This window comes from Hippoglossus hippoglossus, chromosome 3, assembly GCF_009819705.1.
Source record: "Hippoglossus hippoglossus isolate fHipHip1 chromosome 3, fHipHip1.pri, whole genome shotgun sequence".
NCBI lineage: Eukaryota > Metazoa > Chordata > Actinopteri > Pleuronectiformes > Pleuronectidae > Hippoglossus > Hippoglossus hippoglossus.
Genome location: NC_047153.1, coordinates 15,773,712 through 15,801,205, shown reverse-complemented (window position 1 = coordinate 15,801,205; position 27,494 = coordinate 15,773,712). Strand labels below are relative to the sequence as shown.

At 41.8% G+C, this 27,494-nt stretch overlaps 3 protein-coding genes across 6 annotated transcripts in view; 2 read left to right on the top strand and 1 right to left on the bottom strand.

The window, feature by feature from the left end:
• Positions 1 to 3,616: 3,616 nt before the first annotated feature.
• Positions 3,617 to 6,655, top strand: foxf1 (forkhead box F1). Its single transcript, XM_034576840.1, has 2 exons — positions 3,617 to 4,925; positions 6,038 to 6,655. The coding sequence occupies exons 1-2, from the start codon at positions 3,947 to 3,949 to the stop codon at positions 6,199 to 6,201; spliced, it is 1,143 nt and encodes a 380-aa protein (XP_034432731.1). The 5' UTR covers positions 3,617 to 3,946; the 3' UTR covers positions 6,202 to 6,655.
• A 2,791-nt stretch (positions 6,656 to 9,446) lies between these two features.
• mthfsd (methenyltetrahydrofolate synthetase domain containing) lies at positions 9,447 to 17,645 on the bottom strand. Of its 2 annotated transcripts, none has more exons than XM_034576827.1 (8): positions 17,487 to 17,645; positions 17,221 to 17,324; positions 16,097 to 16,210; positions 15,499 to 15,612; positions 15,297 to 15,387; positions 13,438 to 13,550; positions 13,085 to 13,210; positions 9,447 to 11,375 (listed from the first exon to the last, which is right to left on the bottom strand). In XM_034576827.1, the coding sequence occupies exons 1-8, from the start codon at positions 17,512 to 17,514 to the stop codon at positions 10,641 to 10,643; spliced, it is 1,425 nt and encodes a 474-aa protein (XP_034432718.1). In that variant the 5' UTR covers positions 17,515 to 17,645; the 3' UTR covers positions 9,447 to 10,640. The 2 variants fall into 2 exon arrangements, with proteins under 2 accessions (XP_034432718.1, XP_034432708.1); XM_034576817.1 differs by lacking the exon at positions 16,097 to 16,210 and adding an exon at positions 15,927 to 16,040.
• Positions 17,646 to 19,190: 1,545 nt separating this feature from the next.
• The window catches only part of dbndd1 (dysbindin domain containing 1), a 15,702-nt gene continuing 7,398 nt past the window's right edge, over positions 19,191 to 27,494 (top strand). For 2 of the 3 annotated variants that reach the window (XM_034570699.1, XM_034570691.1), the window contains exons 1-2: positions 19,335 to 19,574; positions 22,751 to 22,894. In XM_034570699.1, coding sequence (XP_034426590.1) covers positions 19,544 to 19,574; positions 22,751 to 22,894 — 175 coding nt within the window. In that variant the 5' untranslated portion in view covers positions 19,335 to 19,543. Of the gene's footprint in view, positions 19,575 to 22,750; positions 22,895 to 27,494 lie in introns of all 3 variants that reach the window. The other variant, XM_034570680.1, reaches the window with a different exon arrangement.

Below are 27,494 nucleotides of genomic sequence, written 5' to 3'. Positions count from 1 at the left end.
AGAGTTGTTTACATTGTTTGCATACTTGTCTCTCCCACTTTAAATCATACATACCATGAGAAAATTAAATCAAAAATAAAAACAGACAAATCTAGGTGTTGTATCGGCCTTTAAAAATATATTTTACTATCCAAATCCAAATCATTTGCAGGCTCTTAGACTAATTCCAAAACGCTGTTTAATTTTCCACATGTTAATTCTTGTTGTGTGTTTTTTAAAGAATACTTCAGTATTAATTTTCTTTAAAAAACATTAGTAAAAATGTTAAACTTTTTATCACCACATTATTAAGGGCAATAGCGTCAAATGTGTGCGCAATATCTACATTTGTAGAAGAACGTGATTGGCGTGTTTAAACATTCATAATATAATAATTGTATTTAGTATTATTTATTTATTTTTTAAAGATCGTGCCATATAACTTGACTCAAGTTCAAGGCGGATAAACTCGATCGATCACCTCCAAACAAAGTCCCTCGGCCTCTCGGTGACCCTCGTGCGGCCCTCTCTCACCACCGAGGAGGGAGACTGACTTATTTTTTAAACAAGATCATTTGTTTATAAAAAACAATCTGATTTCTTCTTTTATGCTGTTCATAATCCCTGTGGATGGGGCCTCATCTCACAAATAGTCTTAATCTGTTGCTTGGACCAAATGCTGACCGCTGCTGCTGCTGGATCCATAATCCGCCGGGTGTAATTCGTCTAATTGGTATGAATCAGGAATAATGCTGACGGTAACCGTGTTGTGACTTTCTCTGAGGAAGTGTTGGAGCGTCTGGAGGCGCACAGCCTGCAGTGATATCAACAATATTTATTAAATGTAGAAAAGAGAAATGAATCCTCAGAAATTAGTTACATGATCATAATGGATGCATCGTAAAAACTGGAATAGGCACCGCAGTGATGGTCAGATTGTGGAACACAAGGAAAATGGCTAAATTATATGTTTTGTCCTGTTGGTGCCGTGTGCCATTGTACAAGACTGGGACCAATAAGGGATATTTGTGCCTGCAGAATATTGCAGCAACGTGGATTTGCGGGGGGCCGAGGCTAAAACGCCAGTGAACTTAGTAACAGTACCGTCCGGAAAACCTGTCAGGACCGTGCGCGCTGCGGCGCGCCTCCACCTAAGTGGCCGAGCATTCCTGAGGATGCAGCGCTGTCAAATATTTCATGATGGGACGTCATGGAAAAGTGCACGACTTCGTCTGCGATGCAGCAGCAGGGACGCTCTGACCTTGGGACTCGAGCCTCAGAAATGACTAACACAATCTGCCACCGAATCTCTGGTGGGAATTCCTCCTGCCTTTACCGTTATGAAGGAGTTAAATGTTAATATATATATATATATATATATATGGATACCTCCATAAGTAAAGAAATATTTTTTTATTGATGAATGTATATGATTTTGTGAGAATGCGTATTATTGTCAATTGATCATCACTATTTAAAATCAAACTTCAACAGTATGTGAAGAAATACAAATATTGATTTCGCTGCTTTTTATTTGGTGAAGACAAATGCAGCAGGGAGCAGCGCATCTCCATCCAAAGCTGGTGGTTTTCATAAACATTACAGGCACTGCAGCTTATTGGCATGCAAGCTAAAAATGTGTACACCTCTATATAGGGTATATATATATATATATAAAACAAAGAAAGAATAACATGGTATGGGGCGAAAGAGCGAGTGAGAAAAAAAGAGCCATAATGGAATGAAGTCATCATCGGTAATTAAATGCAGTGGGCAGAGGGAGGACGGGAGCGCGCCTGCCCCTGGTGCGCGCTGGGTGGTCCCTTACGCTGATAAATGTGTGGCCCTCACTCCAGGCGAGTGGCCGAGCAGGCACCGGTTAAAACAATACTCACATTCATTTATCCGAAGGTTTAAATCTCCTCTGCAACAGCGAAAACTAACAGTGGCACGTCTGTCACCTTTTGGGTTGACAAAGAAAATTTGACAATTAATTGTTTTCTCGCTTCCCCTGTGGCAAATAAGGACAACCATCCATTCGTGTTTTGGGGCTGATAGTTCAATAAACCATCTGCTTCTGCTCTTTTACACTGATATTTTATTTTAATGTGCTTATTTGAATTTCAAAACATAAATACATGTATATTTTACGCGCAAATGAGACTTTTACGCACAGGCAATGGAGTTGCTAAACATACTCTAGTTTTACGCACAGAGCAAAACATGCAAAGAAGTACCTCCACGGTTTACTCCAGCTTTATATTCCATAATATCCATACTAGCAACCATCATAAGCATCCACTAAACAGTAATGCCGACAGAGATATAGACACAGTCAGCTCATCTAACCGAAGCCACGGAGAGGCAAAAGATTACAGGCTGCAGCGATCGAGATCTCCAGGGAACAATAAGCAACCTACTGTCAACAGTTCTAGGTTATGGACTGATCGTCTTTCAGTAGCTCGCACTGCACAGCTGTAGAAAAGCCAGTAATCGAACTAAAATCATGCTTTTGGACTTTGGAACGACAAACAGATAAACAAACCGGTGCGCATGCTCTTCTGAGCGAATTATAACTTTGTTAAAGGGGGAGAAAAAAAAATCGCAAAGCTCAAGGCATGATATGGGCTTCGTTTTTCTAATTATCCTATAACGTATTATGTCACGTGAAACAAAGTGAACAGCTCAGATTTTCCAACGTGGCTCTGAAATAAAGCAGGGCCGCAGTTCTGCTGGTGGCTATAGGACAGAAAAGCATTAAATTCACCTTACTTTATATCCCGGATCATTCGATGGTACAACTGCCTGCCTCCATCTCAGGTCCCAGTCCGAGTTTCTGCGCTCGCAGTTCGGCATGTTCGGTGTTCACTCCTCCTGCGTCCCTGCGTAAATATTATGACTGCGTTACACAAACAATATTCATGCGTAAAAATGTCCTGCATCCGCACAAGACGCAGCGAACACACGGACATATCGCGTCAGATTGAGTATTAGCTGATCTAACGGGGCTTTTGCTTGATTTTTTATTTAAAGAAGGCCAGGGAAAATGTTTACATTCTGCTGTATAAACATCCTGCCCATGTTCCTGTCTATCTCTTACAGAAATCGGGAGGTTGGTTTGGAATATGAAGGGGCAAGTTCTCTGCTAAACTTTTCACGCACCAAAACGTTTTATGAAATATTTCATTGGTTTAATAACCATGACTTGAGACTTGACCTATTTGCCATCTCCACAGCCTTGTAACCTGCAGTGGAGAGATACGAGCCAGCAGGTTTATGAATACACACATTTCATATCATAATATTCAATGTTAAAGAAAATTCAAATAAAGTCTTGTTAGAAAACAAGAAAATCGAATTTGCATCAAAAGGCCATATCGGTGTACTTACTATTAATAGTGTCTAATCATATTATGAGATAAAAATGTTTTTGAATACTCTAATGTAAATGATATAAGCTATAAAAGTTGTTACATGGCCTATGGGATATATATTCCCTAACTTTAAATGTAAGGAAGGGGTAAAACATTCCCCTGAAAAGTGAACGCACACAGATGTGCATACTTACAGCCCACCACTGGAGTAGGAGGGATCTGGGCGGGTCCCAACATTAGGATGGCCAAGACATCCAGCTTCCAATGCGCTGATGGCAACAGATAAGTAAAAAGTGAGCTCCTCGGACGCACGACAACACACCAAGTGAAGTGGAAAGCGGCTCCTGTTCTGCTCCTCATCCCGTACAAGGCGGTCCGGCTCCAGGCTGCTGCAGGACTGAACCAAGGGGACGAAGACACGGTGAAGAAGACAAGTCTCGACTTTTGGCTTGTGCGTTAAGTTTGACTTAACGTTCACTTTCGTAGTATTTTTTTTACGCTGTATGCCACCTAATAAGTAGCCAACTTTAACGTGTTTATAGGCGGAAAGAAGCAATTGGTTTGTTTACCAACTCGAATACGAAGTTTAACTAATGACGGCAGAGATCCAGCAGCCCCCAGCACAGACTCCTGCCCAGAGCAGCCCCATGTCTGCGCCGGAGAAGCCGCACGGACAGACGGCGGTGATGGAAACCGCCTCCTCCACCACGAAAACCAAAAAGACGAACGCAGGGATCCGTCGACCAGAGAAACCTCCGTATTCCTACATCGCTTTGATAGTCATGGCGATCCAGAGCTCTCCAACGAAGCGCCTGACGCTCAGTGAAATTTACCAGTTCCTGCAGAGCCGCTTCCCGTTCTTCAGGGGCTCGTACCAGGGATGGAAGAACTCCGTGCGTCACAACTTGTCCCTGAACGAGTGCTTCATAAAGCTGCCCAAGGGCCTCGGTCGGCCAGGGAAGGGCCACTACTGGACTATCGACCCGGCAAGTGAGTTTATGTTCGAGGAGGGCTCCTTCAGAAGGAGACCCAGGGGTTTTAGGCGCAAGTGCCAGGCGCTGAAGCCAATGTACAGCATGATGAACGGCCTGGGATTCAACCACATCCCCGAGTCCTACAACTTCCAGGGAAGCGGCGGGGGCCTGTCCTGTCCGCCCAACACCTTGTCTCTGGACACTGGGATTGGGATGATGAATGGACACTTGGCGGGTAACATGGAGGGGATGGGTCTGTCCGGGCACTCCATGTCACACTTGTCGACGAACAGTGGACATTCCTACATGGGAAGTTGTACGGGATCCACCGGGAATGACTACTCCCACCACGACAATTCCGGCTCCCCTCTGCTCACCAGCGGGGGAGTCATGGAGCCTCACCCCGTCTACTCGAGCTCGGCCTCGGCGTGGGCTCCGGCCCCCACGGCCTCGCTGAATAACGGGGCTTCTTACATTAAGCAGCAGCCTCTGTCTCCCTGTAATCCAGGGGCGAACTCGCTGCAGCCGAGCTTGCCCACCCATTCCCTAGAGCAGCCTTACCTGCACCAGAACGGGCACAGCACCACAGATTTACAAGGTAGGTCCAAATGTACTCTGCAAACAAAACTGTACAGCGCTGCGTAAAACTGTAAAAAACTTTTGGAGAAAGGGGAAAACTAAGGGACAAATATGGAGCAGGAATATTTATTTATATATATTTGTCTGTAGATATATTTGTCTGTAGACAGTTAAAAGAATATGTTCTATAGTGTCAAGCATGCAGGTTTGTAGGGTCTAATGCCAACATGGACATAATGGAAATAGAGTTCCCTGAGGTTTTAATTTGCCTTGTATTTATTTTTTGAATCACTAAACACCGGCTTATCACTACTGCACAAAACGGAAGGTTAATTCAAATCAAGATCATCAAGGAAAATGATGCAACCAAATGAAACCATGCGTTTCCTTCAAAGTTTCTGGGGGAGGAGAAAGAGAGAGAGAATGGAGGCACTAAAGGGCAGCGAGGGTCTGCCGGGACAGTTTAGAGCCGTGCCAATCTCCGGGCAAAGACAAACAAGCGCGGTTAGGTCCAGCATGTCTCGCCCCGAGGCCCCACAAGTCCTCCGGGACTGGCGTGCAAGAGGGCCGATGTCAATTATATCTGCAGAGTCCGCCTCCACTTTGACAATGTTAATGGTGCCTGCTAAATGGGCCTCGGCTCTATGAGAAACACTCACATGCGAGTCAGTGGGGAAAAGATACAGCTTTATTCAAGAAATATAATATGACAGGCATGTTCAAATATAAAGTTTGAATTATGGTAGACGCCTGTATGAAAAATATCCATTTGGTTATAAACATCATTTATTTAAAGACAGTGATAATAATTATAATATACTCTCACCACTTGTTATTGTATTATAATTTTTTTTAAATTTTAATCAAAGTCAAGGTTATGCCTTCTTTAAGGGACATCCAGTGCGTAAAAGTAAAAAAAAAAAAAAGAGTAAACCAGACAGTAATTGTAAAAAAAAAAAAATACATTAAAATAATTGTATTACTTTTTCCACCCAGAACTTTAAACAATATTAGAGACTGTAAATATATATTCTCATTCTTGGAAAGTTTCAGGTTTTTAAAAGTTTTAATTAAATCTCCCAATAGAGTTGAGCTGTTTTTAATCCATGTCTTACAACCCCCTGTGTGCAGGTATTCCTCGGTACCATTCCCAGTCTCCCAGCATGTGTGACCGAAAGGAGTTCGTCTTCTCCTTCAACGCCATGGCGTCCTCGGCGATGCACTCACCAAGCAGCGGCTCCTACTACCACCACCAGCAGGTCTCCTACCAGGACATCAAGCCGTGCGTCATGTGATGGGACACGGACACGTCTGCGGACTCGAGCCACGCAGCCGAGTGAACTGAAACTAGAACAAAGGAGCAAAAAAAAAAAAAAACCACACAAAAAAAAAAAAACCACTGAGAGACGCACAGAGGCCTGACGCCGCTGGGCCTGGAGAGCGCTCACTGCGTCGAGTAGACCGGACTACTCCTCTGCGCTGTTTTAACGCAGCGTAAAAGACACGGAGACAGGCCAATCACAAAACAACCACATAATAATAATATATAATAATAAATAAAGAAAAACGTCATGTCATCAACATCATCGACCAGCGGGGTAAAGACTAGGCGCGTGACACCCTGCTGCTGTTTGGTACTTAGTCCTGCAGAGCGGATGACTACAGCCACCACTTCACACTTCTTCTCTCCATGTTTATTCTTCTTGTTAAAATAGGCCAATGTAAAAAACAAAAAAACAAAAAAAAAAGCACACTACTTTTCTCTGTCTGAAGTTTTTACTTTTATTCTCTTTGACAAATTAGACTGAGGCTCTTTGAATTCTCTTGCTCTTGAATTTGAACTTTTATGGACATTACGCATATTACTGTAGGTCCATATATACTGTGTAAAAACGATGAAGGCACTTTTTGAATAGCCTATAAGCGCGACTTTTTTTATTTATTCTGTAGGCCTACGTATTTTTAATTTCAGGCGAATTGGCCAAGGAGGTATATGGTTTATTGGCAATATTTGTCAGAACGCTTATTTGTTTTGAAAAATGAAAATTGAGGATATATTGTAAGCACTGTTCTGTTGTTTTTGTGTTAGATACATGTAGATCCATTACTTTCGGCACTGTATATATTATTATATATTGTTAGGAAAATTAGCGAGGGTCCATCAGTGAGGGCTGATTTTTAGGGCTATATATATTACAACAAATGATTTGTAAGAAATAAAATATATCTGTTGGGCTGTTTGAGCCTGCATCCACACAAAAAATGCATATTTCGATTTTTTCACACACACACACCTATAATCTCATGTGGAGGTGGGGGGTGGGTGGTACCGCAAAACATGGAAATCTTACATCAACGTAAAATGAGAAAGATTTGAAGAGTGGGGCAATTTGTACCATTTCCTTAATAAATGCTGCATTTATAATAAATTAGCAGCATTTTTACACAAGTGATATTGTAATTGATTAATTTATCAATGTTTTAAAATGTAGCCGTTTACGTGGTTCTGATCAGTCGCAATATTGAAGGCAAACATGTAAAACCCAATGTTCACATGCACGAGGTCTACACTGTTCGAGGGTTTTCACAGTGGTCTCACAGTCCAGTTCTCACCTGTAGGAGACTGTTGTTGTAAACTGATTAGATGTAGAAATCGGATTTCCCACAAAACTATTAGTAATTCATGCAGATTTACATCATGGTGTCAAAAGTTAACTGTAAATTCCTGGATATGTGCGAGTTCAGGCGACACTTGAGGCGTAACGAGTCTCACTCGTTTAGTTACAGAGTGAAAACCTTCAGCACTAAATTGTTCTGCAGTTGTGCAGGTGATTCTTAAATGTATATATATATATATATATTTCTGCATAGTATCCTGGTGGGATGATAATAAATGGTGCTGATAGAACTTAATTTTCTTAAATGATATTAAGGGGTGTCCAAGATGAATTAATTAACCGTTGAAAACCTGCACACTGACAGGGCTTTTAGAAAATCAAAATGTGAAACTTAACTAACAACTTATAAATAAGAATAAAAGTTCAATAGGTTTTACATTAATGCTGCAGGCAAAACTCTCATTTCTCGTATTTGAGAGAAAACACTCTAATGTCGATATAAATATCAACATTTATAGTTAATGCACAGGATAAAGGTACAAGTAAACACGCAAACAAATAATGAATAAGTGCAAACATGAATGTCTAATATCACATCCAGGAAACATGGCTATTTAAAAAAATTTTTTACAAAAGGCACAAGATCTAATTTGACTAAATGCTCCTTTATCAGAGTCCTTGATTATAGCAGCTGTAAAATCCACTGTTAGTTTTATCAGTTTAGCATGAATAAGTTGCTGCATATAGTTTAGGCAAAATTTGGTCATATTAATCCAAACTGGAAGAAATGAATAGAAGTCTTGATACATTTTAGAATTTGGATCATTTTAGTTTCAGAGAATCTGATGAAGACAACAGGTGCTCATGCAGTCAAAAACATGGCGGGCAGCAATGTATTGCATTTAGCCTCAACATAGTTCACTCGGATTACAGTGATCCTCACCTCATGTAAATTAGATTAGGTCACTGAGCTGTAATTTAAGACAAGTCTTGTTAATTTCAATTTGTAAGTCATGCTGTTAAGGTTCATGTGCAGACATATAAAAGGATGTAACGTCCTCTGTTTGGATACATGTGCAGCTTTGTGGGACACAACACTGACCACTGACTGAACCCCAGTAAAATGCCACGGAGCACAGGGGCAGCAGGCCCAGCAGCATGTGGGTCGGCATATTAACTAACTGATGACATTTACCGAGGTTCAGTGCTCTGGCGGGACCGAGGGAGAGAGAGATGGGGCTCCACAGCTGTTCCCCCGGCCAGGCCTGGATGACAGCTCCATAAAAAGCCTGAGACCTGCCCTGTGCAGACAGACATGCTGTGTGCTTGTGTGTCTCAACACAAACGAGACTTCAGAGAAAACAGAGGACACTTCTCTGGCACTGCAGACCGACACGAGAGTGGCAGTTTAACAGGTAATGCCTGTGCAAAAGAAAAACACGAGGGGTACAAGACACAGGCACCAAAGTCTGGATAGGTGGTTTGCATTCTGTGCATGGGATATTGTTTTTTTTTTAAAACTATACTGTCTGAAAACAATCTGCTAATATGGATAGAGCTGCTCTCAAATCAAGGCAAAAGTTAAATGTCACATTTGCTGCATGATTTGGTAAAACAGCCTCAGGGCAGTTACAGCAATTCAAAGTTTAAAAGTAGAATTTTGATGATTTGTTCCAAACGATCATCCCTCTGTGTTTAATCAAAATTTCATTAGTGATCTCAGATGTTTAAGTTTAATATTTCACCTTAAATTACTGCCTCATCAGAAGGGTAATTGTGATATAGTCATGATCGTTTGAGGCTTTTGTTACAACTGGTCCGACACTGAAGGATTTTCGAAGTCTGAAAAAATGCCATCAGTGATTCAACATCCATCCCATTCATTCTTTGCATATAAAAAAAAGACACCAAGACTGAACAGGTACAGCCAAACTCTTTAGTGTAGAGTGTTACTGTGAAATGCGTTACAAACAGATACATGAAGATTGTAACAGTGCAGCCATGCATCTCTTCTCTCAAACTAATGGTAACTAACCAGAGAGAATGTCATGGAGACAGTTTTATCAATAACGGTACAAATCACTGTTCGAATGCACACACTGAAAAGAAACTTAGCAAGTCGAAAGCACAGAAAACAAAAATCAAGGAGCTTCGGCTCTTAACAATCCTCCAAATGTTTTATTCTTAAATAAAATAAAATAGCTTAAGATATTGATATAATATGCATAGACAATCATGTTTATTTTTAGATGCCTAAATTCTGACTAATGTGCAAATACAACTTAAAAAAAAAAAAATCCGACTGCACCATTAAATTATGGCTAATTAAATGCATTATATTGCTATAATCAAATTAGGAGGTAGCCTGAAGTTTTGCAGGTGTTTTCCCATCCTCTACATTTGGTTGAAACTGCTTGTGATTTATGGCAACTTGTGTAAAATGCTGAAAAAAGTAGAATAGAGTGGTCATGGTCAATTCAAAATTTTTGTGGTCAAAACTGTGGTATATATATGGATATACTGTATATTATTAGTAGACAAATTATTATTTTTACTGCCATGCCTCATGAGCCAGGCATTATCCGGGTTATATAAATTGAGTAAGTGGCCACAGGGTGGCGCTATCTGCAACAAAAACTGGCTGGCTCTTCTTTAAATGTATCGAGTTTCAGGAAAATAAGACAAACAGGTCTACAACATGACTTTGGAGGAGGAACTACTAATAGCTGGTTGTGGAAATAAAAGAGAGGAAGCCTTTTTCAAAGAATTACTGAAAAATAAGAAAAAAGAATCACCTTCAGGAAATGAGGGCTCTCGGGACACAGCCCAAGTGTGTGTCATTAAGACAAGGCACTCAGGTGAGTTGGTTAAGTATGAACAAAAAAAATATGTAGTGAAATACTTTGATGCTGCGATTCAGCAGGTATATGTTTACATATTGCTGTTGCACGATATATTCACATATTGTCACTTTCGCAGTCTGTGTTGAACGTTTTTTTTTTATAGAAACGAGGTCCTCTTGTAAATAAATCTAGAAAAATTAAAAACCCAGCTAAACTCTTGGTGGTGAAGGTGTTAAAGGTTGCACCATCCTTAATACTTCCTGTCCTGTGTTATTACTGCTCAGTCTCTTCAGCTGCGTCACCCTGGCTATCTGTTGATGCCGCTTTCGGTTTCTCAGTCGCTGATGATCTTGGTCTCCTATTGGACTGTCCGGACCTCTTCCCCCCTCGTTGGCTCTTGGCCAGCTCAGCCTGCAGACTCTGACCATTCAGACTGAGACCCTGCAGAGCCTCCAGGGCCTGCTCTGCAATCTGGGGGTCGCTGTAATCAAGGAAGGCCCTGTGTTGAGCTCCCTGCCAGGTGAGCCTCAGCGGAGCGGCCTCCCTCTCTCTGAGGGCAGTTTTCAGCTCACTAACACGTATCCCTGCAGGGATCCCCCCCAGGTAAACTGTGGTCACACTCAGGGGGAGCTTACGCTGAGACCCGGCTTCGCCCTCCCTTTCCTCTTGGCCCTTCTCCTTCCATCCACTTCTCCCCTTTCCTCTCTCACCGCCTTCTCCCTCATCCTCTCTCCTGCCATCTCCTTTGCTTTCTTTCCTCACTCTAGGTGGACGTGGTCTGGCTTTCTGTTCTCCCTCTGCTCTATTCTCCTGTCTGGATTCCCCCTCATCATCCTGCTGAGTGTTCTGCCTTGGCCTCCTCCTGGTTTGTCTTTTGGGTGGACCAGCGTGAAGACCAGGCTCTGGAGCAGCAGGCACCTCCCCCAGCGTTACATCCTTTCCAAGCTGTTCCTCCAGAGCACGCAGTTCCTTCAGGATGGGAATCTTCTCCAGCTTTTCAGTGTCCAGCTGAAGACACAAAAATAGACATGCTCAGTGAGTCTGAAAGGGGAGGGGTCTCTCTCAGACACACTCACGGCAAACAAACAGCCCTGCTCAGAGCCACTGCTGCATACCTACGAATGACTCAAATTAGAAAAACAAAGGGGAAAAGCTGACAAATTAATTACCATTATTCCATCCTGGTCCCAGCCCATGGTACATTAATAACTTTCTTTATAGCAGCAGGACATTACATTTCCCGAGCAGTTAAAAATAAAGACTGCTCTTGATTTGTTGGGTCTTAAAGTGTGTCGGCAGCCTTTGATGCTGACCAGTCCTGTAAAGGATATACGGGGCTATTGTTTTTACACTGGCCTGCTTGACCCGTCGTTCCCCTGCCCCTGCCGAGCCGAGCTGGCTGGGCAGAGGGCGGCTTTGATGATCAGACATGGCCTTCCTGCCTGTGAGGTCACTGGGTCCTGTTTACTTACATGCGTGTCTGAAGGAAACTAAGGTTACACACAAACTCTCCACATGACAAGAATAATACCCAACAATGTCCAATTAAAGACAAATTATCAGGTGGAAAAACACATTGTATCCCGCTGCCAGTGTCAGTAAATCAGAAGCGGATTAAGACGAGATCAAGATAAAGATTAAGTTTTAAGATGAAGTTTTAAAAATACACTCACACAGCTGATATTTTTTGGGCCATTTTTCTCTGTTTCACTTTTGTGATTTATAGATGGTTATTTACTGCATAGGCACCATATACACTGTATATAATGTACTGAATATAAAAATAGTGTGAATTATAAGTATTAATAATATACTTGCTTAAAAAAGTGAACAGATTGAATGTAGAGGTCCTCTGCTGCAGTGTGGTATAATGTCCATTAGAGGGCAGTGTCTCCAAAGAGAGGCACTTGACATTTTTTATAGGAGCATCTCTGTATAAAGCTGCTCTCCCAGTTTACATCCGATTTCATGAAAGAGTCATAAAGATGAGTAGGCTGCTCCTTAATCAGATTAGAAGACACCTGAAACTGCTCCACAATATAAAACACTCGATAAACAAGTCTGTGCTGTCAGACAGGTTGTTTGCAGTGGGATAATTTTGTTTTAATTGTCGACCCAATATTGATACATTTCAACACCACATACATGATCATAGAGGGTTGAAATGACGTAAATGTACCTGAATGTTTACACAAACCACAAATAACATCAAATTTTTGTTTAATACAAATCAGAGGTTCTAAAATGTAGTAGAGCCTTTAAAAACTCTCACTGGCAGTGGGAACGCATTCACGACACCAGGACCCTGAAATTAGCCCTCAATCTTATCATTGCTTACACCTATGACTTAGCTATTTTACATTTCTACAATTTGATGTGGCTTCTATACGTCTGCTTCTTTCCACCTGCTGTTAAGCATGTGTGCACTACAGTTCACATAACGGTTCAGATTATTAGTTTAACTATTAAATTATGTACAAGATACTCTTATTTCGTAGATTATTTATCATGGTAAAATATACCTCTGATTGCATACTCATACACATCCAATACAACTTATAAAATAGAAATAAAGGGAGGAAGAGAAACCAGGGTTCAGGGTTCACAGGTCACCTCTTTGGTTACTATGGTGCCCATTTGAATCAACTAACTTGAATAACAATCTTGTACATTTACAGTAGCACATAACACAACAAAGAAAAGTGACTTAAATGTACCTTAGTCCAGATGATTCCCTGTGGCTTGGTTGACTGGCAATTTGTTTTGATAACTCTGGTGGGAGTGAGGATGTAGTCCACGGTCAGGTCATGACTTTCTATCAGCTCCTCTGGTATGTCCAACACCTAAAGCACAAATATACACATTAGCCCTGACACAATGGTTGATGTATTTTTGCCCTTTACTTCTAAATATTACTTTACTCATGTCTGTGTGAATTGAAGACTTGTTTTCTTTTTGTACAATTTTTCAGCATTTTTAAGGCTATAGTGTTTGTCATGTTTTTCATTTGATAAAAACAAAAAACCAAGTTCGATAAAAACAACTTGTTTGTTTAGTAGGGTCCACTGACCTGGCAGTCATGAACTACAGTAACCACCACAGTTGACTCAGTCACAGCTCCCATTGAAGCCATCATGCCATACTCCAGATCAGCGTAGCCCTCTCCCTTCCCAATCCGAAAGCCTACAAGAGGAGCAGAGGTCATAGAAATGTGTTAAAATTCGTTCTTTGTATACAGAGTTCAGCAGTGCACACCTAAGATGGACCTGTGGTATGATTCAGGCATTCTACCTTGCATATTTGCATTTGTCTATTCACATATTTTGTATAGATTTGTATCACTCAATGTATAGTAGCTTACACTTTTTACCTTCTGTTTTCCTAACTGTGTTGTGTAGTTACAGCAAAGTATTTTCTCTCGACCAGTGTCACAGATTCACTTCATGTGTATAAAGCTGAAAGTAGCAACATCTGCACTAAGTTCAAAATATAGTGCAAAGAAAAAGGAGTTTAATGTAAAAACTGCACTGAATTATACCACACTGACATGTAAAAGGCAGCTGTTGTAATGTTTTCAATTTATGAAAATAACTTCATTAAATGTAGTCTGATGGGAACATGGATGAACCCAGTGCAACAAGCCCTTTATGAGAACCATGTGGCGGCATACACTTGGAGCTATTTGGAAATGTATGCATTATGGTAAACATGTCTGTTCCACTGGAGCACGGCACCAGTTATCTCCAGGCATTTTGATGAAGACCAAAATGCATTGTGAGTGATGAGACAATTAACGAAGAGTGGCAAGAACACAGCAGAACTCACAAGGAGCAAAATGGATCCGAACACACACACACACACGCCCCCATTTTCATACGTGTTCCTCTTCAAAATCTCTGACAGGACGTCTCAGTGCTACAACCATCTCAACACAATATTTAACACGAGGACCTTTGTCACACAACTTTCAATCTGTCCGTTCAAAATGTCATTTTCCACAGTGTACTAAACAACCGTTGGAACATTTAACATCAAATTGACAAAGTTCTGGTTTATCAGAGTCTGTTTTGAATAACAGACAGTGAATGTGCAGTCATATTCACTGCACCATGACAGTATATTACACATTAAACACGAAATAACACTGATGATTCTGCTTCTCACCGAGTTATACCACTATACGTAAACAGAAATAAATCTGTATGGTGAAAACACTAAAAGTACTATTTATCGATCATACTTATAGGTATTTTATAGGTTACATTCACAAATACCTGGGTGTATACTCAGTTGACATTACTGATTTTAATAATTTTAGAATGTATTATTTCATTTGACTCTTGTCATATGTATCAGTTTCTCTTATATTTCTGCCCCAACGTTGTGCGATTTTCATATCGTTATCATTTTTTGCCTGAAATCTTAATATGCGTCTTGTGAAGCATTTTCTAATTGTCTTTTGAAAAGGGGTTACATACATTAAGTTTGTTATTATCATTAAGTGATCCATGCGTTATCTATACTGCTTATCCTGTAAGAACCATCAAGGGCGAGAGGCGGGGTACACCCAGGCCCGGACGCCAGCGTATCACAGACAGAGACAAACAAACATTCAACCTCATATTCAAATCTACAGTCAATTTAGAGTCTCCGCTTAACCTAACCCCAATGTGCATGTCCTTGGACTGTGGGAGGAAGCTAAAGTACCTGGAGAACCCCCCCCCCCGGAACAAAGGGAGAACACGCAAACTCCTGAGGAACTGGGATTCCAACCGAGGAACCTTCTTGCTGTGAGGTGACAGTGCTAACTCCTGCACAATGTACCACTCCCATTTAAAGGTCAAATTGGTAACATGTTTAAGCTTGCAGTATTTCATAGAATTGGTACGTTGAGGTTGTGAAACCTTGGGGGAAATGCCGACCTGTTACCTTTTTCCGACACCGCCACCGAGCCAACCACCACCAGATCTACCTTCACCTTTGCATCAAGGCCAACAGGCACACTGAAGTCCCTCACACCCTGAAGGAGAAGGGCAGAACCGATTGAGCGAGATAAAAAAAGAAAATGGAAACAGGCTAAAAGTTTGGGGTTCATGAATCATAAAAAAATGTGTTCAAAATGAGTTCAAACCTGAGAGGAAGAGCATACACGTAGCTGTTCTTTGTTGGCCCCTTGAGGAGGAGTAATCTTGTTGAAAAGACCCGTACGGAGCCGAGGTGTTGGGACCAGTAAAGTCTTCTGAGCCTGCAGCGATTATCCAAAAATTATCCAACAGACATCTGCAGTAATTCAACACGATTGCAGATTGATAAAGGATTGGAAGAAATTCAGTGAGTGATGGTGAAAATAGCTTTTTTGTAGATTCTAATTCAGCAGATGCTGAATTAGTGCCTTGAATGTCAATCAGATGCTTTTCTATAACAAATAATAAATATCCAATTTAAACCCCTACATGTGGGTCGAATTGACATTGTTACAAAACAGATAAGAAAGCCTAAATCTGCTGTACAGCTTGAGGCTCTGTGGATCTGAGCTTTTATCCAAGAATGCAGTGCTACCTGCAGCACTGCCAGCCGAGCCCCCTCCAGAGGTTTATCCGGATCCACCTTCACCTCAGGTGTGTTGGTGAACTCCTCCAGCTCAGACACCTTGGCACAGGCTGTGAAGGCCCCCTGGTTGGAAGGAGAGGAGGATGATATTCATATATACACACAAACAGTTCACTTACTTCCAGTGTGACAAAGCGCGCCTGCTTCTGGGGTGTGTCTGGGTTTACTTTGACTGTCTGGCTGGACTTGAACTCCTGCAGGTCTGCAAGCCTGTCGCATGCTTGACTTGCACCCTGGCCATTAAGTGCACAGCAAAAGAGATGCATGGATGTAGAAATAGCAGGAAAATTAGTCTTTGAAAATTCAACACAATCAGTAAAATACCCTGGTGCCATTATTAGCTCTGCCAAGGTTATATTTTCATCTGCATTTCGTCTCTAAATTAATAGGATTACGCAAAAAGTACTGGACGGATTACCACGAAATTCAGAAGGATGCAATATGACCCGAGACAGAACCCATTCAATTTTGACGTGGATCAGGATGCTGATTCAACAGTGTTTCAAACGTTCATTTCTCAGGAAAATAATTCATGGATCTTGATGATTATGAGTCTGTGCTGTTTGAATCCAAACAAAAAAATCAGGACCCAGTGAATTTAAATGTGGTTTCATAAAGACACTGTTTGGTTTACGCGCCAGCCATTTCCAATTGTAAGACTATTGTGACATATTTACATCCATAAGCGTCATGTTATCCTAGATACTAACATGCTCATGTACTTTCCAAAATATAAACCAGGACGCTATATAAATAAATGCAGTATTATTGTTGTTAGCTTTATCATTAAAATGATCTTTATTATAAGTTAAGAGTTTATGATGACTGACAAACAGTTACTTTGTTTAAATTCTTGAAAATCTGATACAGCATTGGGCCGTTTGATAAACGCTTTCATATTCCACTTAATGCACTTGAATATTAAAATAAAAAAATATATATATTTTAAATAAAATACCACGATGTACTACTGTTCGCCAAGTCGAGTGGTCTAGTCCGTCTCATTCTAATGAACTCTGTGTTAAACGTCTGTCTCGCTATCGCGAGCTTGTGTTTGTAACGTGACTACTTGTGGTTTCCAGTTAACACGTGGTCTCCGTACAAACGGCACATGGAGTAATCCGCCTGCGCGCCTCCGGTCTGAATGAAGGACACGTCCACGGTGTGGACATTAACGTGACCGTGCATCCGCGTTAACTGTTTCGTGTCACGTGGCTCTCGGGAGAAAACGGGCTCAACATGCCTTGAAGTTGGGGATCCTGTTGTGAACAGGCCTCGGGAAGTTGGCCAGGTTCTTCTCCTCGATGTAGTCCCACACGCGCTGGCGGATGTCCCACTTCGACGCCCCTGAGCACAACACACAGCGGGTTTCACATTTTAAACACATTTCTGATCAACTGAAGCAGGAATCGGCGTCAACCGAGTTACAAACATTTACATCGGCTCCGCTGCGACATGTGTCGATTCACTTTCTAACGACAAAACAGACCACGTGACGATGAAACGTACCGGGGTTTATCGTGATAACAGGCTCCATCGTGTCGCTGGTGATTCAGATGATTCTCTATTCAGGTCTCCGCTTCACATCACACAGACAAACCTCACATGTGCGCTCGGTAACATGATACTGAGGGAACAGCTGCCTGTCAGTGTTTATCACTGCTACGGCGGCCCGGGAGGACCAGTCTTAACGAAACGCGAAGCAGAGGGCGGGTTTAGAGTTGGCAGGATTTTTACTTGTGAACTTTTATGTTTGATAACATAGCATGACATGACATAACACGATGACATCACATAACATAAAATACCGTAACATAACATAACATAACATAACATAACATAACACATATGACAATATCACAATATGTTAAATTTGGGACCAACTCATAATCGTTTCTTACTGGAAAATTGTTTAAACATCTATTTTTATTTTATGAAAAGAAGAATGACGTTGGAGTAGACAGTTCACTGTTAATCTAATGATGGTGTAGTTTATGGTTTTTGGTGGTTTTCTGGCTTGACTCGACCTGTGAGGGTCACATTGCGCCTCTAGGGGGCGATCTCTTCTAGCAGATGGTGCTCAGCAGTTTGAAGATCAGTTTCCGGCTTTTCTGAAGGTTCAGATTTACATCAAGTATCTAAGATCAGTGGATTTATTATCCAGTGCTCTTCTTCTAAATTACACTTTAAAATCTGAACAATTGGCTCATTATCAGGTTTAACAACTTTCCTATAAATGTGTCCATATGGCACTGTCATGCACACACTCATGTATATTATTTTACTTCTATTTTAGCAATGACATTTAACCCCAACTTTGAAAATCTCAACTATATGCCTAATCCTAACCTAAATCTTAATCTAACCCTAAAACCAAGTCGTGTACCTCAAACTGCCTTTTGCCTGCAGGGAAAGGCCAAATGTCATCACTTCCCCCAAATGCCCTCAGTACAAGAACCTACACAGGTTTTCACAGCCATCCTTGTTAGGATTTTGCACTGACTTCCATTCATTTTGGACAGCCTGACCAACACCTTGTATCCTCACCTTAACCATGATCAATTGATTCCTAACTCTAACCTTAACCTAACCACAATTCACATCTTACAACTAACCTTAACCAGGACCTCAAAAATTAAGTTTTCCTTCATTAGGATCAGGCTTTTGTTCCCATGAGGTCCACCGGTCCTAACAAGGTGAGTGCTTATGCTGGAAAAGGTCCCAAAGAGGTAACAAAAACAAGTGTACATACACACAACTCTCTCTCTCTCTCTCTCTCTCTCTCTCTCTCTCTCACACACACACACACACACACACACACACACACACACACGATTGCCCCCTGCAGTAGTCCATAACCCTCCCTGACACCCCATTTCTCTCTCAGTCTGGGCAGACTGCCAGCTTCACCCTCCCTCTCCCTCTCTGCCTACCCCCCCCCCCCCATCGCTCTCTCTCTTTCTCTCTCTCCCTCCATGCTCCCTCACCCTCCCTCGCTCAGGGTCGCTCTCTGTGTATTCTGTACATACCAAGCCAAACCTCACAATGCTGTGCTCACTACACCAAGTGGCTCAGAAATTGTTTGCAGGGATGTGGCTGTTCGCAGACCTCAGTCCTCAGTGAGGTGGTGCAGCTTTTCTATCACACACACACACACACACACACACACACACACACACACACACACACACACACACACACACACACACACACACATCTCTGATGATGAGGAGCAGGTGAAGAAACCAACATCACCTGTTTGGGAAATATTGAACTACAGAGCACAATATAAAAGAAGAAGAAGAAGAAGAAGAAGAAGAAGAAGAAGAAGAAGAAGAAGAAGAAGAAGGAGGAGAAGGAGGAGGAGCAGTCTTTGGAAAGCTGGGGTCTCGCTGTGTCTACCCACCCCTGCTTTCCCCCCTCATATGCGCACACACACACACACACACTCTCACACACACAGGCAGACACAGCCTCCCCTGCCTCTCTTTTCTTCCCTCCCTGTCTGTCTCCTGCACTCTCCGATGCTGGTGTGGTGAACAGCAGGACACTCTCTGCTAAGCTGCATGGAGGCACAGGGAGGGGCAGGGAGCCCAGGTAAGAGCCATTTTCTGTTCTTTCTTTCCCCTGTGTTACATTACACCATGCATGGTGGTTTCAGGGTGTATCTGCCTTGTGCATGACTTGTGCTGTCAATTGTATGTGTCTCTCTGTCATAATTTTTGCAATATGGGAAATATTTTGTGAACGGTTCCTGCACCAATAATACATCCAATCTGCAGGTATTTTTTATATCCACACACTGTAGATCAACCATACAAAAGCTGGACTGATAGAATACAACAGTGGACGTATATGGCTTTTGTGTGTGAAGGCTGGGCTGTGTGGTGACACTGTACAATGCCTCAGTGCTTCTATTGTTCTATAACAGCTAAACACTGAAAAGGCTTATAATTTAACTATGCAAAGTATAGTCAGCTATCTAAGTCATCTGACCTTCCCGTGCTTTGATGGATAATAACATTTGCCTTGATAAATAAAAAGATATGAATCTCATGATGTGCAAAGTGAGGTAAAGCAGTAATAGAGTTAATTTCCTCTGAGCCCACAGTGTGCATTCTACCACAGTTTATAACCATATGGTTTCTCAGCCATGGCCTGAATGACCTGCCCATGACAAAGTGGAATAACATTTGCTCATTAGGATAAGATTCAATTAGAGGGGTCATCATTATTATGATGTATTACAGAAAAGGGTCACTAGATGTGAGAGCAAGTGTTCGGACACAGCAGCTATTCTGGTACAGGATTAGCATGAATATTAATATGAATGCACCAAAAACATGATAAACTGTTGAAGGATGCAAGGTAGAGACATAAATCAACAAGCAGCACAATGACTTGGCGAAAAGGGTGTTGAGTTAGCACGATGGTTCTGTCTGAGCTACACAGTGAAATTGGTTTATTGAACCGAGACACTGAGTTTGAATTAACTTTTGGCAAATGTACAGAACCTCATTTTCTCACATACCTCTCTCACCCCCCCTCTCTCTCCGTCTGTGCGTCTATGGCATAGCTGATTCACGGCCAGTCATGGCTGACAGCTCAGCACAGGGTCACAGCCTTGCGCCTGGAAAGGGCACATGTGCCATAGCTGACTGTCCTTTACTGGCACTGTCTTATATTCTCATGGTTTACTCGAGCTTCTTTACTGTCAGCTCAGCAGGTGGCAGCTGGATCAGGCCATCTGTGTAAACTTGTCCTTCTTTTCCATGCGGATAATACCGTGACTTACTGGAATGCCCTTTTTCTTCTCTCTGTGAGAGCCAGTATAAATACACAGGCGTTCTTGAGAGATTTATTTTTATCATCCCAAGTTTTAATACAAGCACGTCTAGGAAGGCATGTACATCTGTTGTCACCAAAACAATGTGACATCCATCCATACATCTATACCGAAATTTGAACCAAGAACCTTCTTGCTTTGTGGCGACAGTGATAACCACTTCCCCATCATGCCGTCCATGTGACTTCCTGTGAAACCATAAAGAAAAGGCCTGTAACACTCCATTCTGCACTCCACTAATGAAGTGTCTAAATGGCCAGGAACAGAAATCTGCGGGATCTATTCTCTACAGTTAGTGTTTGCTGAAGAAGGTGATGCCAATGTGAAACCAATGCGGAGCTGGCAGACAGTCTAAATATTGACAGAACATTTCATTATAACAACAGAGGTAATGCTCCTCACCGGGCAAATCGATCAAACAAGCAATGAGCCTCTCCGGGTGAAATCAAAACCCATCGTTAATTAGGCCTGGCCTTGGATTTAACACACTTCAAGGAGAAATTCAAAAGTTTGGGAGCATATTGCAAGTAGAAATTGTACCAGCCATCTGGTGAGGCTCCTCAGGAAACCATGCTGTACTCCCACACTGCTTTTATCCAATCTGCATGCTTTCATAAAAAAAGCCTCACTGCTGACATCTTAACAAATGTTGTCTCTTTTCTTTATTTTTTAAATGTCACTGTTAGAATTGTACACGTTTGTCCGCCATCATTTTATGTAGGCTAGTTGGAAAATTCTAGCTATTTACTAATTTTGAGGATTCATGCCTCTGTGCTCACTTCAGCTGCGTCAAACAGTTGAACATTAAACCTTGATCAGGTTTAAACAATTCAGAATTTGTGCACACTCTTGCATTTGGAGAGATGCTATTTAAAGTGCGTTTCTATTTTCAGACAGCCTGCGTTCAACAGCCTGTGTGGACACGGTTTTCTATTTTGCATGAATGTTTGAGATGTTTTTCAGTTGGCTTGAGCGAAGAGCACAGTCAGGCTCTTAGAAAACATTTTCCTCATAGAAATAACAGTAACCGGGATGACTGTTGAAAAAGATGTCTGCCAACAGTCATGTAAACCAGCGTGAGTGTGAAGACTGATATAGATTTCATGACTGTTCTAAAGAAAGTATTTTAAAAAGGAGAAACCTATCTTGAAATTCCATCCAATTTCTATACCTTATTCTTCAAGTGATGCAGGGGTTAGCCGGAGCCAATTCCAAGATTGGGCCAGTGTATCCCAGGGCTGACATGTAGAGACAAACAACCATTCGCACTCACACCAAGACCATATAGAATCTCCAGTTAACCTATTCCCAGTGTGCACGTCTTTGGGCGGAAGCCGGAGTACCTGGAGAAAACCAACACAGAAAGATAAACGGCTTTTTTAGTCTTGACGACCACTCAAAGTGCTTTACAGTGCAGGTTATTCACCCATTCACACACATTCATACAGTGCATCTATGTGCAGCACTTTTTCCATGAGGGGCCATTTGGGGCTCAGTATCTTGCCCAAGGTCACTTTGGCATGCAGATGTGAAGGACTAGGATCAGACTGCCGACCTTCTTAGAGGACGACCGGTCTACCCCCTCAGCCGCCCCCATAGAGGCGCCATTCAAACTGAGGGTGCTCACCCCTGCTCCACTGTGGAAAGTATAGGATTACTGTAAGGTTTTGATTTGGTTATTGAGTGGGAAAACACACAGGGAGGATAATCACAGATCACGATGGACAGACATTGGTTTCTTTCCATACCTCAGCTCTTTCCTCATTACTCCAATGTCTGTTTCTGCAGATATTTGATGCCTTCAATTATTCGGGGTCATATCTAGACCTCAGATCTGCAGTAAAGTAAATAAGCTAATGTGATCTTCTATGGAAAACCCATTAGCACAACCTTTGACTCCCCTCCCTCTCTTTTTCGGTGCTAATAGAGCCCAATAAAGACATCCAGAAGCTGCTGAAGCCCTCCAGCTCAGCCGACCTATCCAAGGACTTGTTCCAGCACGCAGCAGGGGAGGAGGAGGGCAGCCTGTCGGGGCACACTGCGAGCCTGCTGCACATCACTGAGAAGAGACGTGAGTACCAGGAAAATAGGAGCGGAGAGTTATTAACAGTGTTGAATATTCATTAGTGGTAAAGAGGTGGGCTAATTATTGTTGGAAAATGCCACAAGCAAGGTAATCAATAGCGAGAGTCGACTTCAACAAAGAAGGAGATGAGGAAGGTCGACGGACAATATCCTCTCTCTGTAAACACTCTCCATAATGGATCAATCTAACTCATAATGAATCTCATAGCTTAGGCCTGTGGGGCATTAATGCATTAACAACAGTTGACATCCTCAAGGTAGATCTTCAGTGATCTTGAAACCAGCTGAACGATCACTGCCTACTTTAAGTATTCTGGTCCCACAGTCTCAGAGGCTGCTGCAGCTTAGCCTTGGTTGAAAGGCCTCATTGTGCATCAGTCCCACACAGAGGCTTCCCTGTACGTGCCAGACTCGGAGCCCAGGGCATAGAAACACGGATACTGGGGCTACATGGGTGACAAGGCCGCCTTTATCTGCTCCACTGACCCAACACTTTTTTTCAGAGACAACTCATCCACAGGCTAATGTGACCCACTATACAGCCATGCTACCTGGCAGGTCAGCTAATAGCATGTGGCAAGAGATGTAGAGGGAGAGAAAGACGGGCCAAGACCAACAGAATGAGAAACCATTGGTGGTTAAAATATTTACACAAAGCTGGTAAATCCTGTCCCGAAGAGGCATGATTTCAACAAAATGACCGGCCCTCTTCCTCATTCTGCGTCATCGAAAGATCAGAAGAGATCAATTCCAACATTTACCCTCCTTTCACATTTTGGAGATTATGGAGATTATTACCTCCACCAAAGAGGTTCTGTTTTCACCCATTTGCTTGTTTGTTGGGTTTTTTGGAAGCAAGATTATGCAAAAACGAGCAGATAGACTACCACGAAACTTGGTGGAAGGATGTGGCATGAGTCAAGGAAGTTTTTAAAAATGTTTTATTTGTATTTTTTTAATAATTTATGGCGACTGCTGTGGAACAGTCTATATTAGAAGAAAATCTCTCTCTCTCTCTCTCTCTCTCTCTCTCTCTCTCTCTCTCTCTCTCTCTCTCTCTCTCTATCTCTCTCTCTCTCTCACTCTCTCAACTTAAGAGAAAGAGAGATTTTCTATTATTAGGATTATTAATAATAATCCTAATAATACTAATGGGATGGCCGCACACAGTGAATCTGGTTCAGTTCCAAGTGTCTTCCAGTTAATGAGGGAGTTTTTTCCCTCAGTCACCAAAGTGCTGCTCATTGTGGGAACTGGTGGGTTTATCTACACTTTTAAGGTCTCATCCTTAATATGTAAAGAGCCTTGAGATAAAGCATGTCATGATTTAGTGCTGTACAAATAAAATAAAATTGAAATGAAAAGGTAGAACAGAAATATTGGATTCAAATAACATGGTGCAGCTGTTGTAACTCAAAACTGAAACAGCTCATGCAGCTCTTTTCCAGTGTAACCGTGCTTTATTGGTTTACCAATATTTTTCACCTTATTTGCCGTCACCAGGTAAAAGGCATGATGATGATGATGTACTCCACGAGAGTTGTGTGACATTTTGATAGATTTGCATTGAAGCCTTGCATTATTTATCTGTAAGGTGTTGATTAATAAACAGAGCAACAGAAAATAACTGGAGCCGGTTAATATGTTTATGTTAAATGATGAAAAAAACATGTAATAGAGAAATTAATGTACATTTTGACAAAAGTGTGTCTAATATTTTTCTGTCTGTAGCTGAGCCTTGTCTCAGTCGTCTTCATTCCAACAAGGTCCAGACGACATCATTATGATGAAGCTCTTCAGGCTGCTTGTTGACCTCAGGGCCCTGACGAGTGGGAAGGGGATTACACACTAGTCATTACACACTGACATGCAAGCACCTCCTCTCTGCTCCCTTATTCCTTTTCTCCCAAACGTGAACTCCTCCTTCCCGCCCTCCCTCCCGATCCTTTGTTCCGGCAGTTAATCCATCTGTACTTTTCTGAGCGAAGAGAGAGGAAAGAATGGGACTGAAAATGGAAGCACATCAAATCGAGAGCACACAAACAATTGTTTTTTATTCATGTGATATTCTAAATCAAAGGACCTTTATTTCACTCACATTAAAGCGAGTGGGATTAAGGACATGCTTAAAAAGTGAAGCGGTATCAAGCAGGAATACAGGAGCCAGGCTGTATGTTTGCTTTAAGAAGTTTACATCATTCATCTGCCTCAGACACAAAGTCTTCTGTTTTTTGTCTCAGCGTGAATTCTCCATTGCCAGTCGTCCCAGCTGACATCTCAGTCCTCCCCCGACTGGCTTTTCAGATGGAGGCAGTTGTTTCTGCCTGGGAGAGAAAACGCACTGATCAATTATTCAAGGAGAGGGTGTGGGAGAAGGAAGAAGGGAGATGGGGGGTGAGGCGGTAGGAACAAGTGCAGTAGAGTGGGAATAATCATATAACCAGTTCAAAATAAGAAAAAAATGTAGGGAACCTCTTACAAAACACCTTCTTTCACCATCTTTTTTTATCTACTTTCTCTTTCTTCTCTTTCTCTCTTATTGTTTTACATTCTTACCTCGTTTCATCTCCCCCTGCCTTTCTCTCTCTTGTCTCTTCATCTCCTCCTCCACATTTCCCTGCCTCCCTGTTTCACTGCCTCCACTTCCTTCACTCCTCATGAAAAAGGGGTCTGTGCTTGCAGCCTGAGTGGAAGGTAAAACAATATTCACAAAGTCAATAAAAGAACAGATTGTAAATGATGCTTGTCACCACATTGCATTTTGCAGTGTTTCTGCATTGAATATAAACAACCACTTTCAGGTATCAGACAGAAAAGCCTGGAATAGAAAATAGTGCAGACTGATGAGTACTGCTCCTGACAGCTTATGTTGTTACCCTACCTTATCTTAACTTACCTTACCTTACCTTACCTTACCGAACCTTACCTTAACTTACCCTTTCTTATCTTATCTTACCTTATCTTACCTTACCTTAGCATTTCTTATCTTTTCTTACCTTATGTCATCTTATCTTATCTTACCTTATGTCATCTTATCTTACCTTACCTTACCTTACCTTACCTTACCTTATTTTATCTTATCTTATCTTATCTTACCTTACCTTACCTTAGCCTTTCTTATCTTATCTTACTGTATGTCATCTTAGCTTATCTTACCTTACCTTACCTTACCTTACCTTACCTTACCTTACCTTACCGTACATACCATACCGTACCATACCATACCATACCATACCATACCATACCATACCATACTATATCTTACCTTACCTTACACTGAACGTTTTTTATAACGCCAATGTTAATGAAACTGAAATAAACACCCCTTATCCCAATCTGCTCTAAATGTAAGTAGTTCTTCTCTAACCCATATCACATCCTTTCACCAGGTTTTGTGATAATCTGTCCAGTATTTGTTGCATAATCTTGCTTACAAACAAACAAACCAACCAAAAAACAAACACACGGATGAAAACATAACCTCCTTGGCAGAGGTAAATGGAATTGTCCATATAATTTCCTGTGCAGTGTTTCTATGCTGGCCACACACTCTCTGGCGTGATTAAGCAGATTAAGTGGGTCTTTGTGTTTTTTCATCTCTAGTTAAAGAGCCCTGATGCTCATTGCTCAATTCTTATTTGTATTCTCTCACAGTCCCTGCTTCCTTAAAATTGTATCCCACTCGTCTCCTGGCATTTGTGGTGATGAGTGTTTTCACTCATATTTCAAACACGACACCGTGACCTACCAACGCTTCAGCATGATGATCAGCTCTTCTCAAATCAATAGGCGCTCTATCAGGAGGGTGATGCAGGGAATCAAATGTGGGAGCAGAGTGGGCTCTGCTTCTTTTGGCCTGAGGCATCGCCTGAAAACAACACCCGACAAAAACAGCTTTCAACCTGTCACATAACCCATCACGCATTCAGAGTTGATGTTGCATGGCAGCCCAGCATCCACTGATACATTAGGAAATACAAACACATCCATCTCCCTAAGTGAAGAGTCCAAACATTTTTCTCACTATAATGGAGGATCAGTTCAGCTCTGTTACACACAGTTCGCTCCTAACTTAGGGGATGCAGATACAAGCAGATATTCTTGGACCCCTGCATGGCTTTATTTTAGGTTTTACAGAATCTTTGAATACATTATACTTTACATTTGTATTAAAATGTCAGCGTTGGTGGCAGCCTGATTGGAATGCACGGGCTGGCACGTTGATGCACCTCGTACGTGATGCTGAGACTGATGAATGCAGCAGCAGAGAGGCCTGCCCGCTAAAGAGTCAGAGGCGTGTGCAGAAATGAACAAGTGCAACACACCCAGGAGAAAATGGAGCTCACAGTGCATTTAAGAAGTGGCTATTTTCAGTTGAACCGAGTCCAACACGTGTTTCAAGCAAGTACAGCGGCAGATTGAAGAAAACTACTCAGACCAAAATATTCCTGAAGAGGTCAACAATCAGCTTTACAAGAGACGTGCAGATTAAAAGTGGATCAAAGAGTGAAAATGATCTTTGTTGGAATTGATTTTACAATAGAATCGTAAGAGAAAGCTGTTGATCTAATTATGAGCATGTCGAT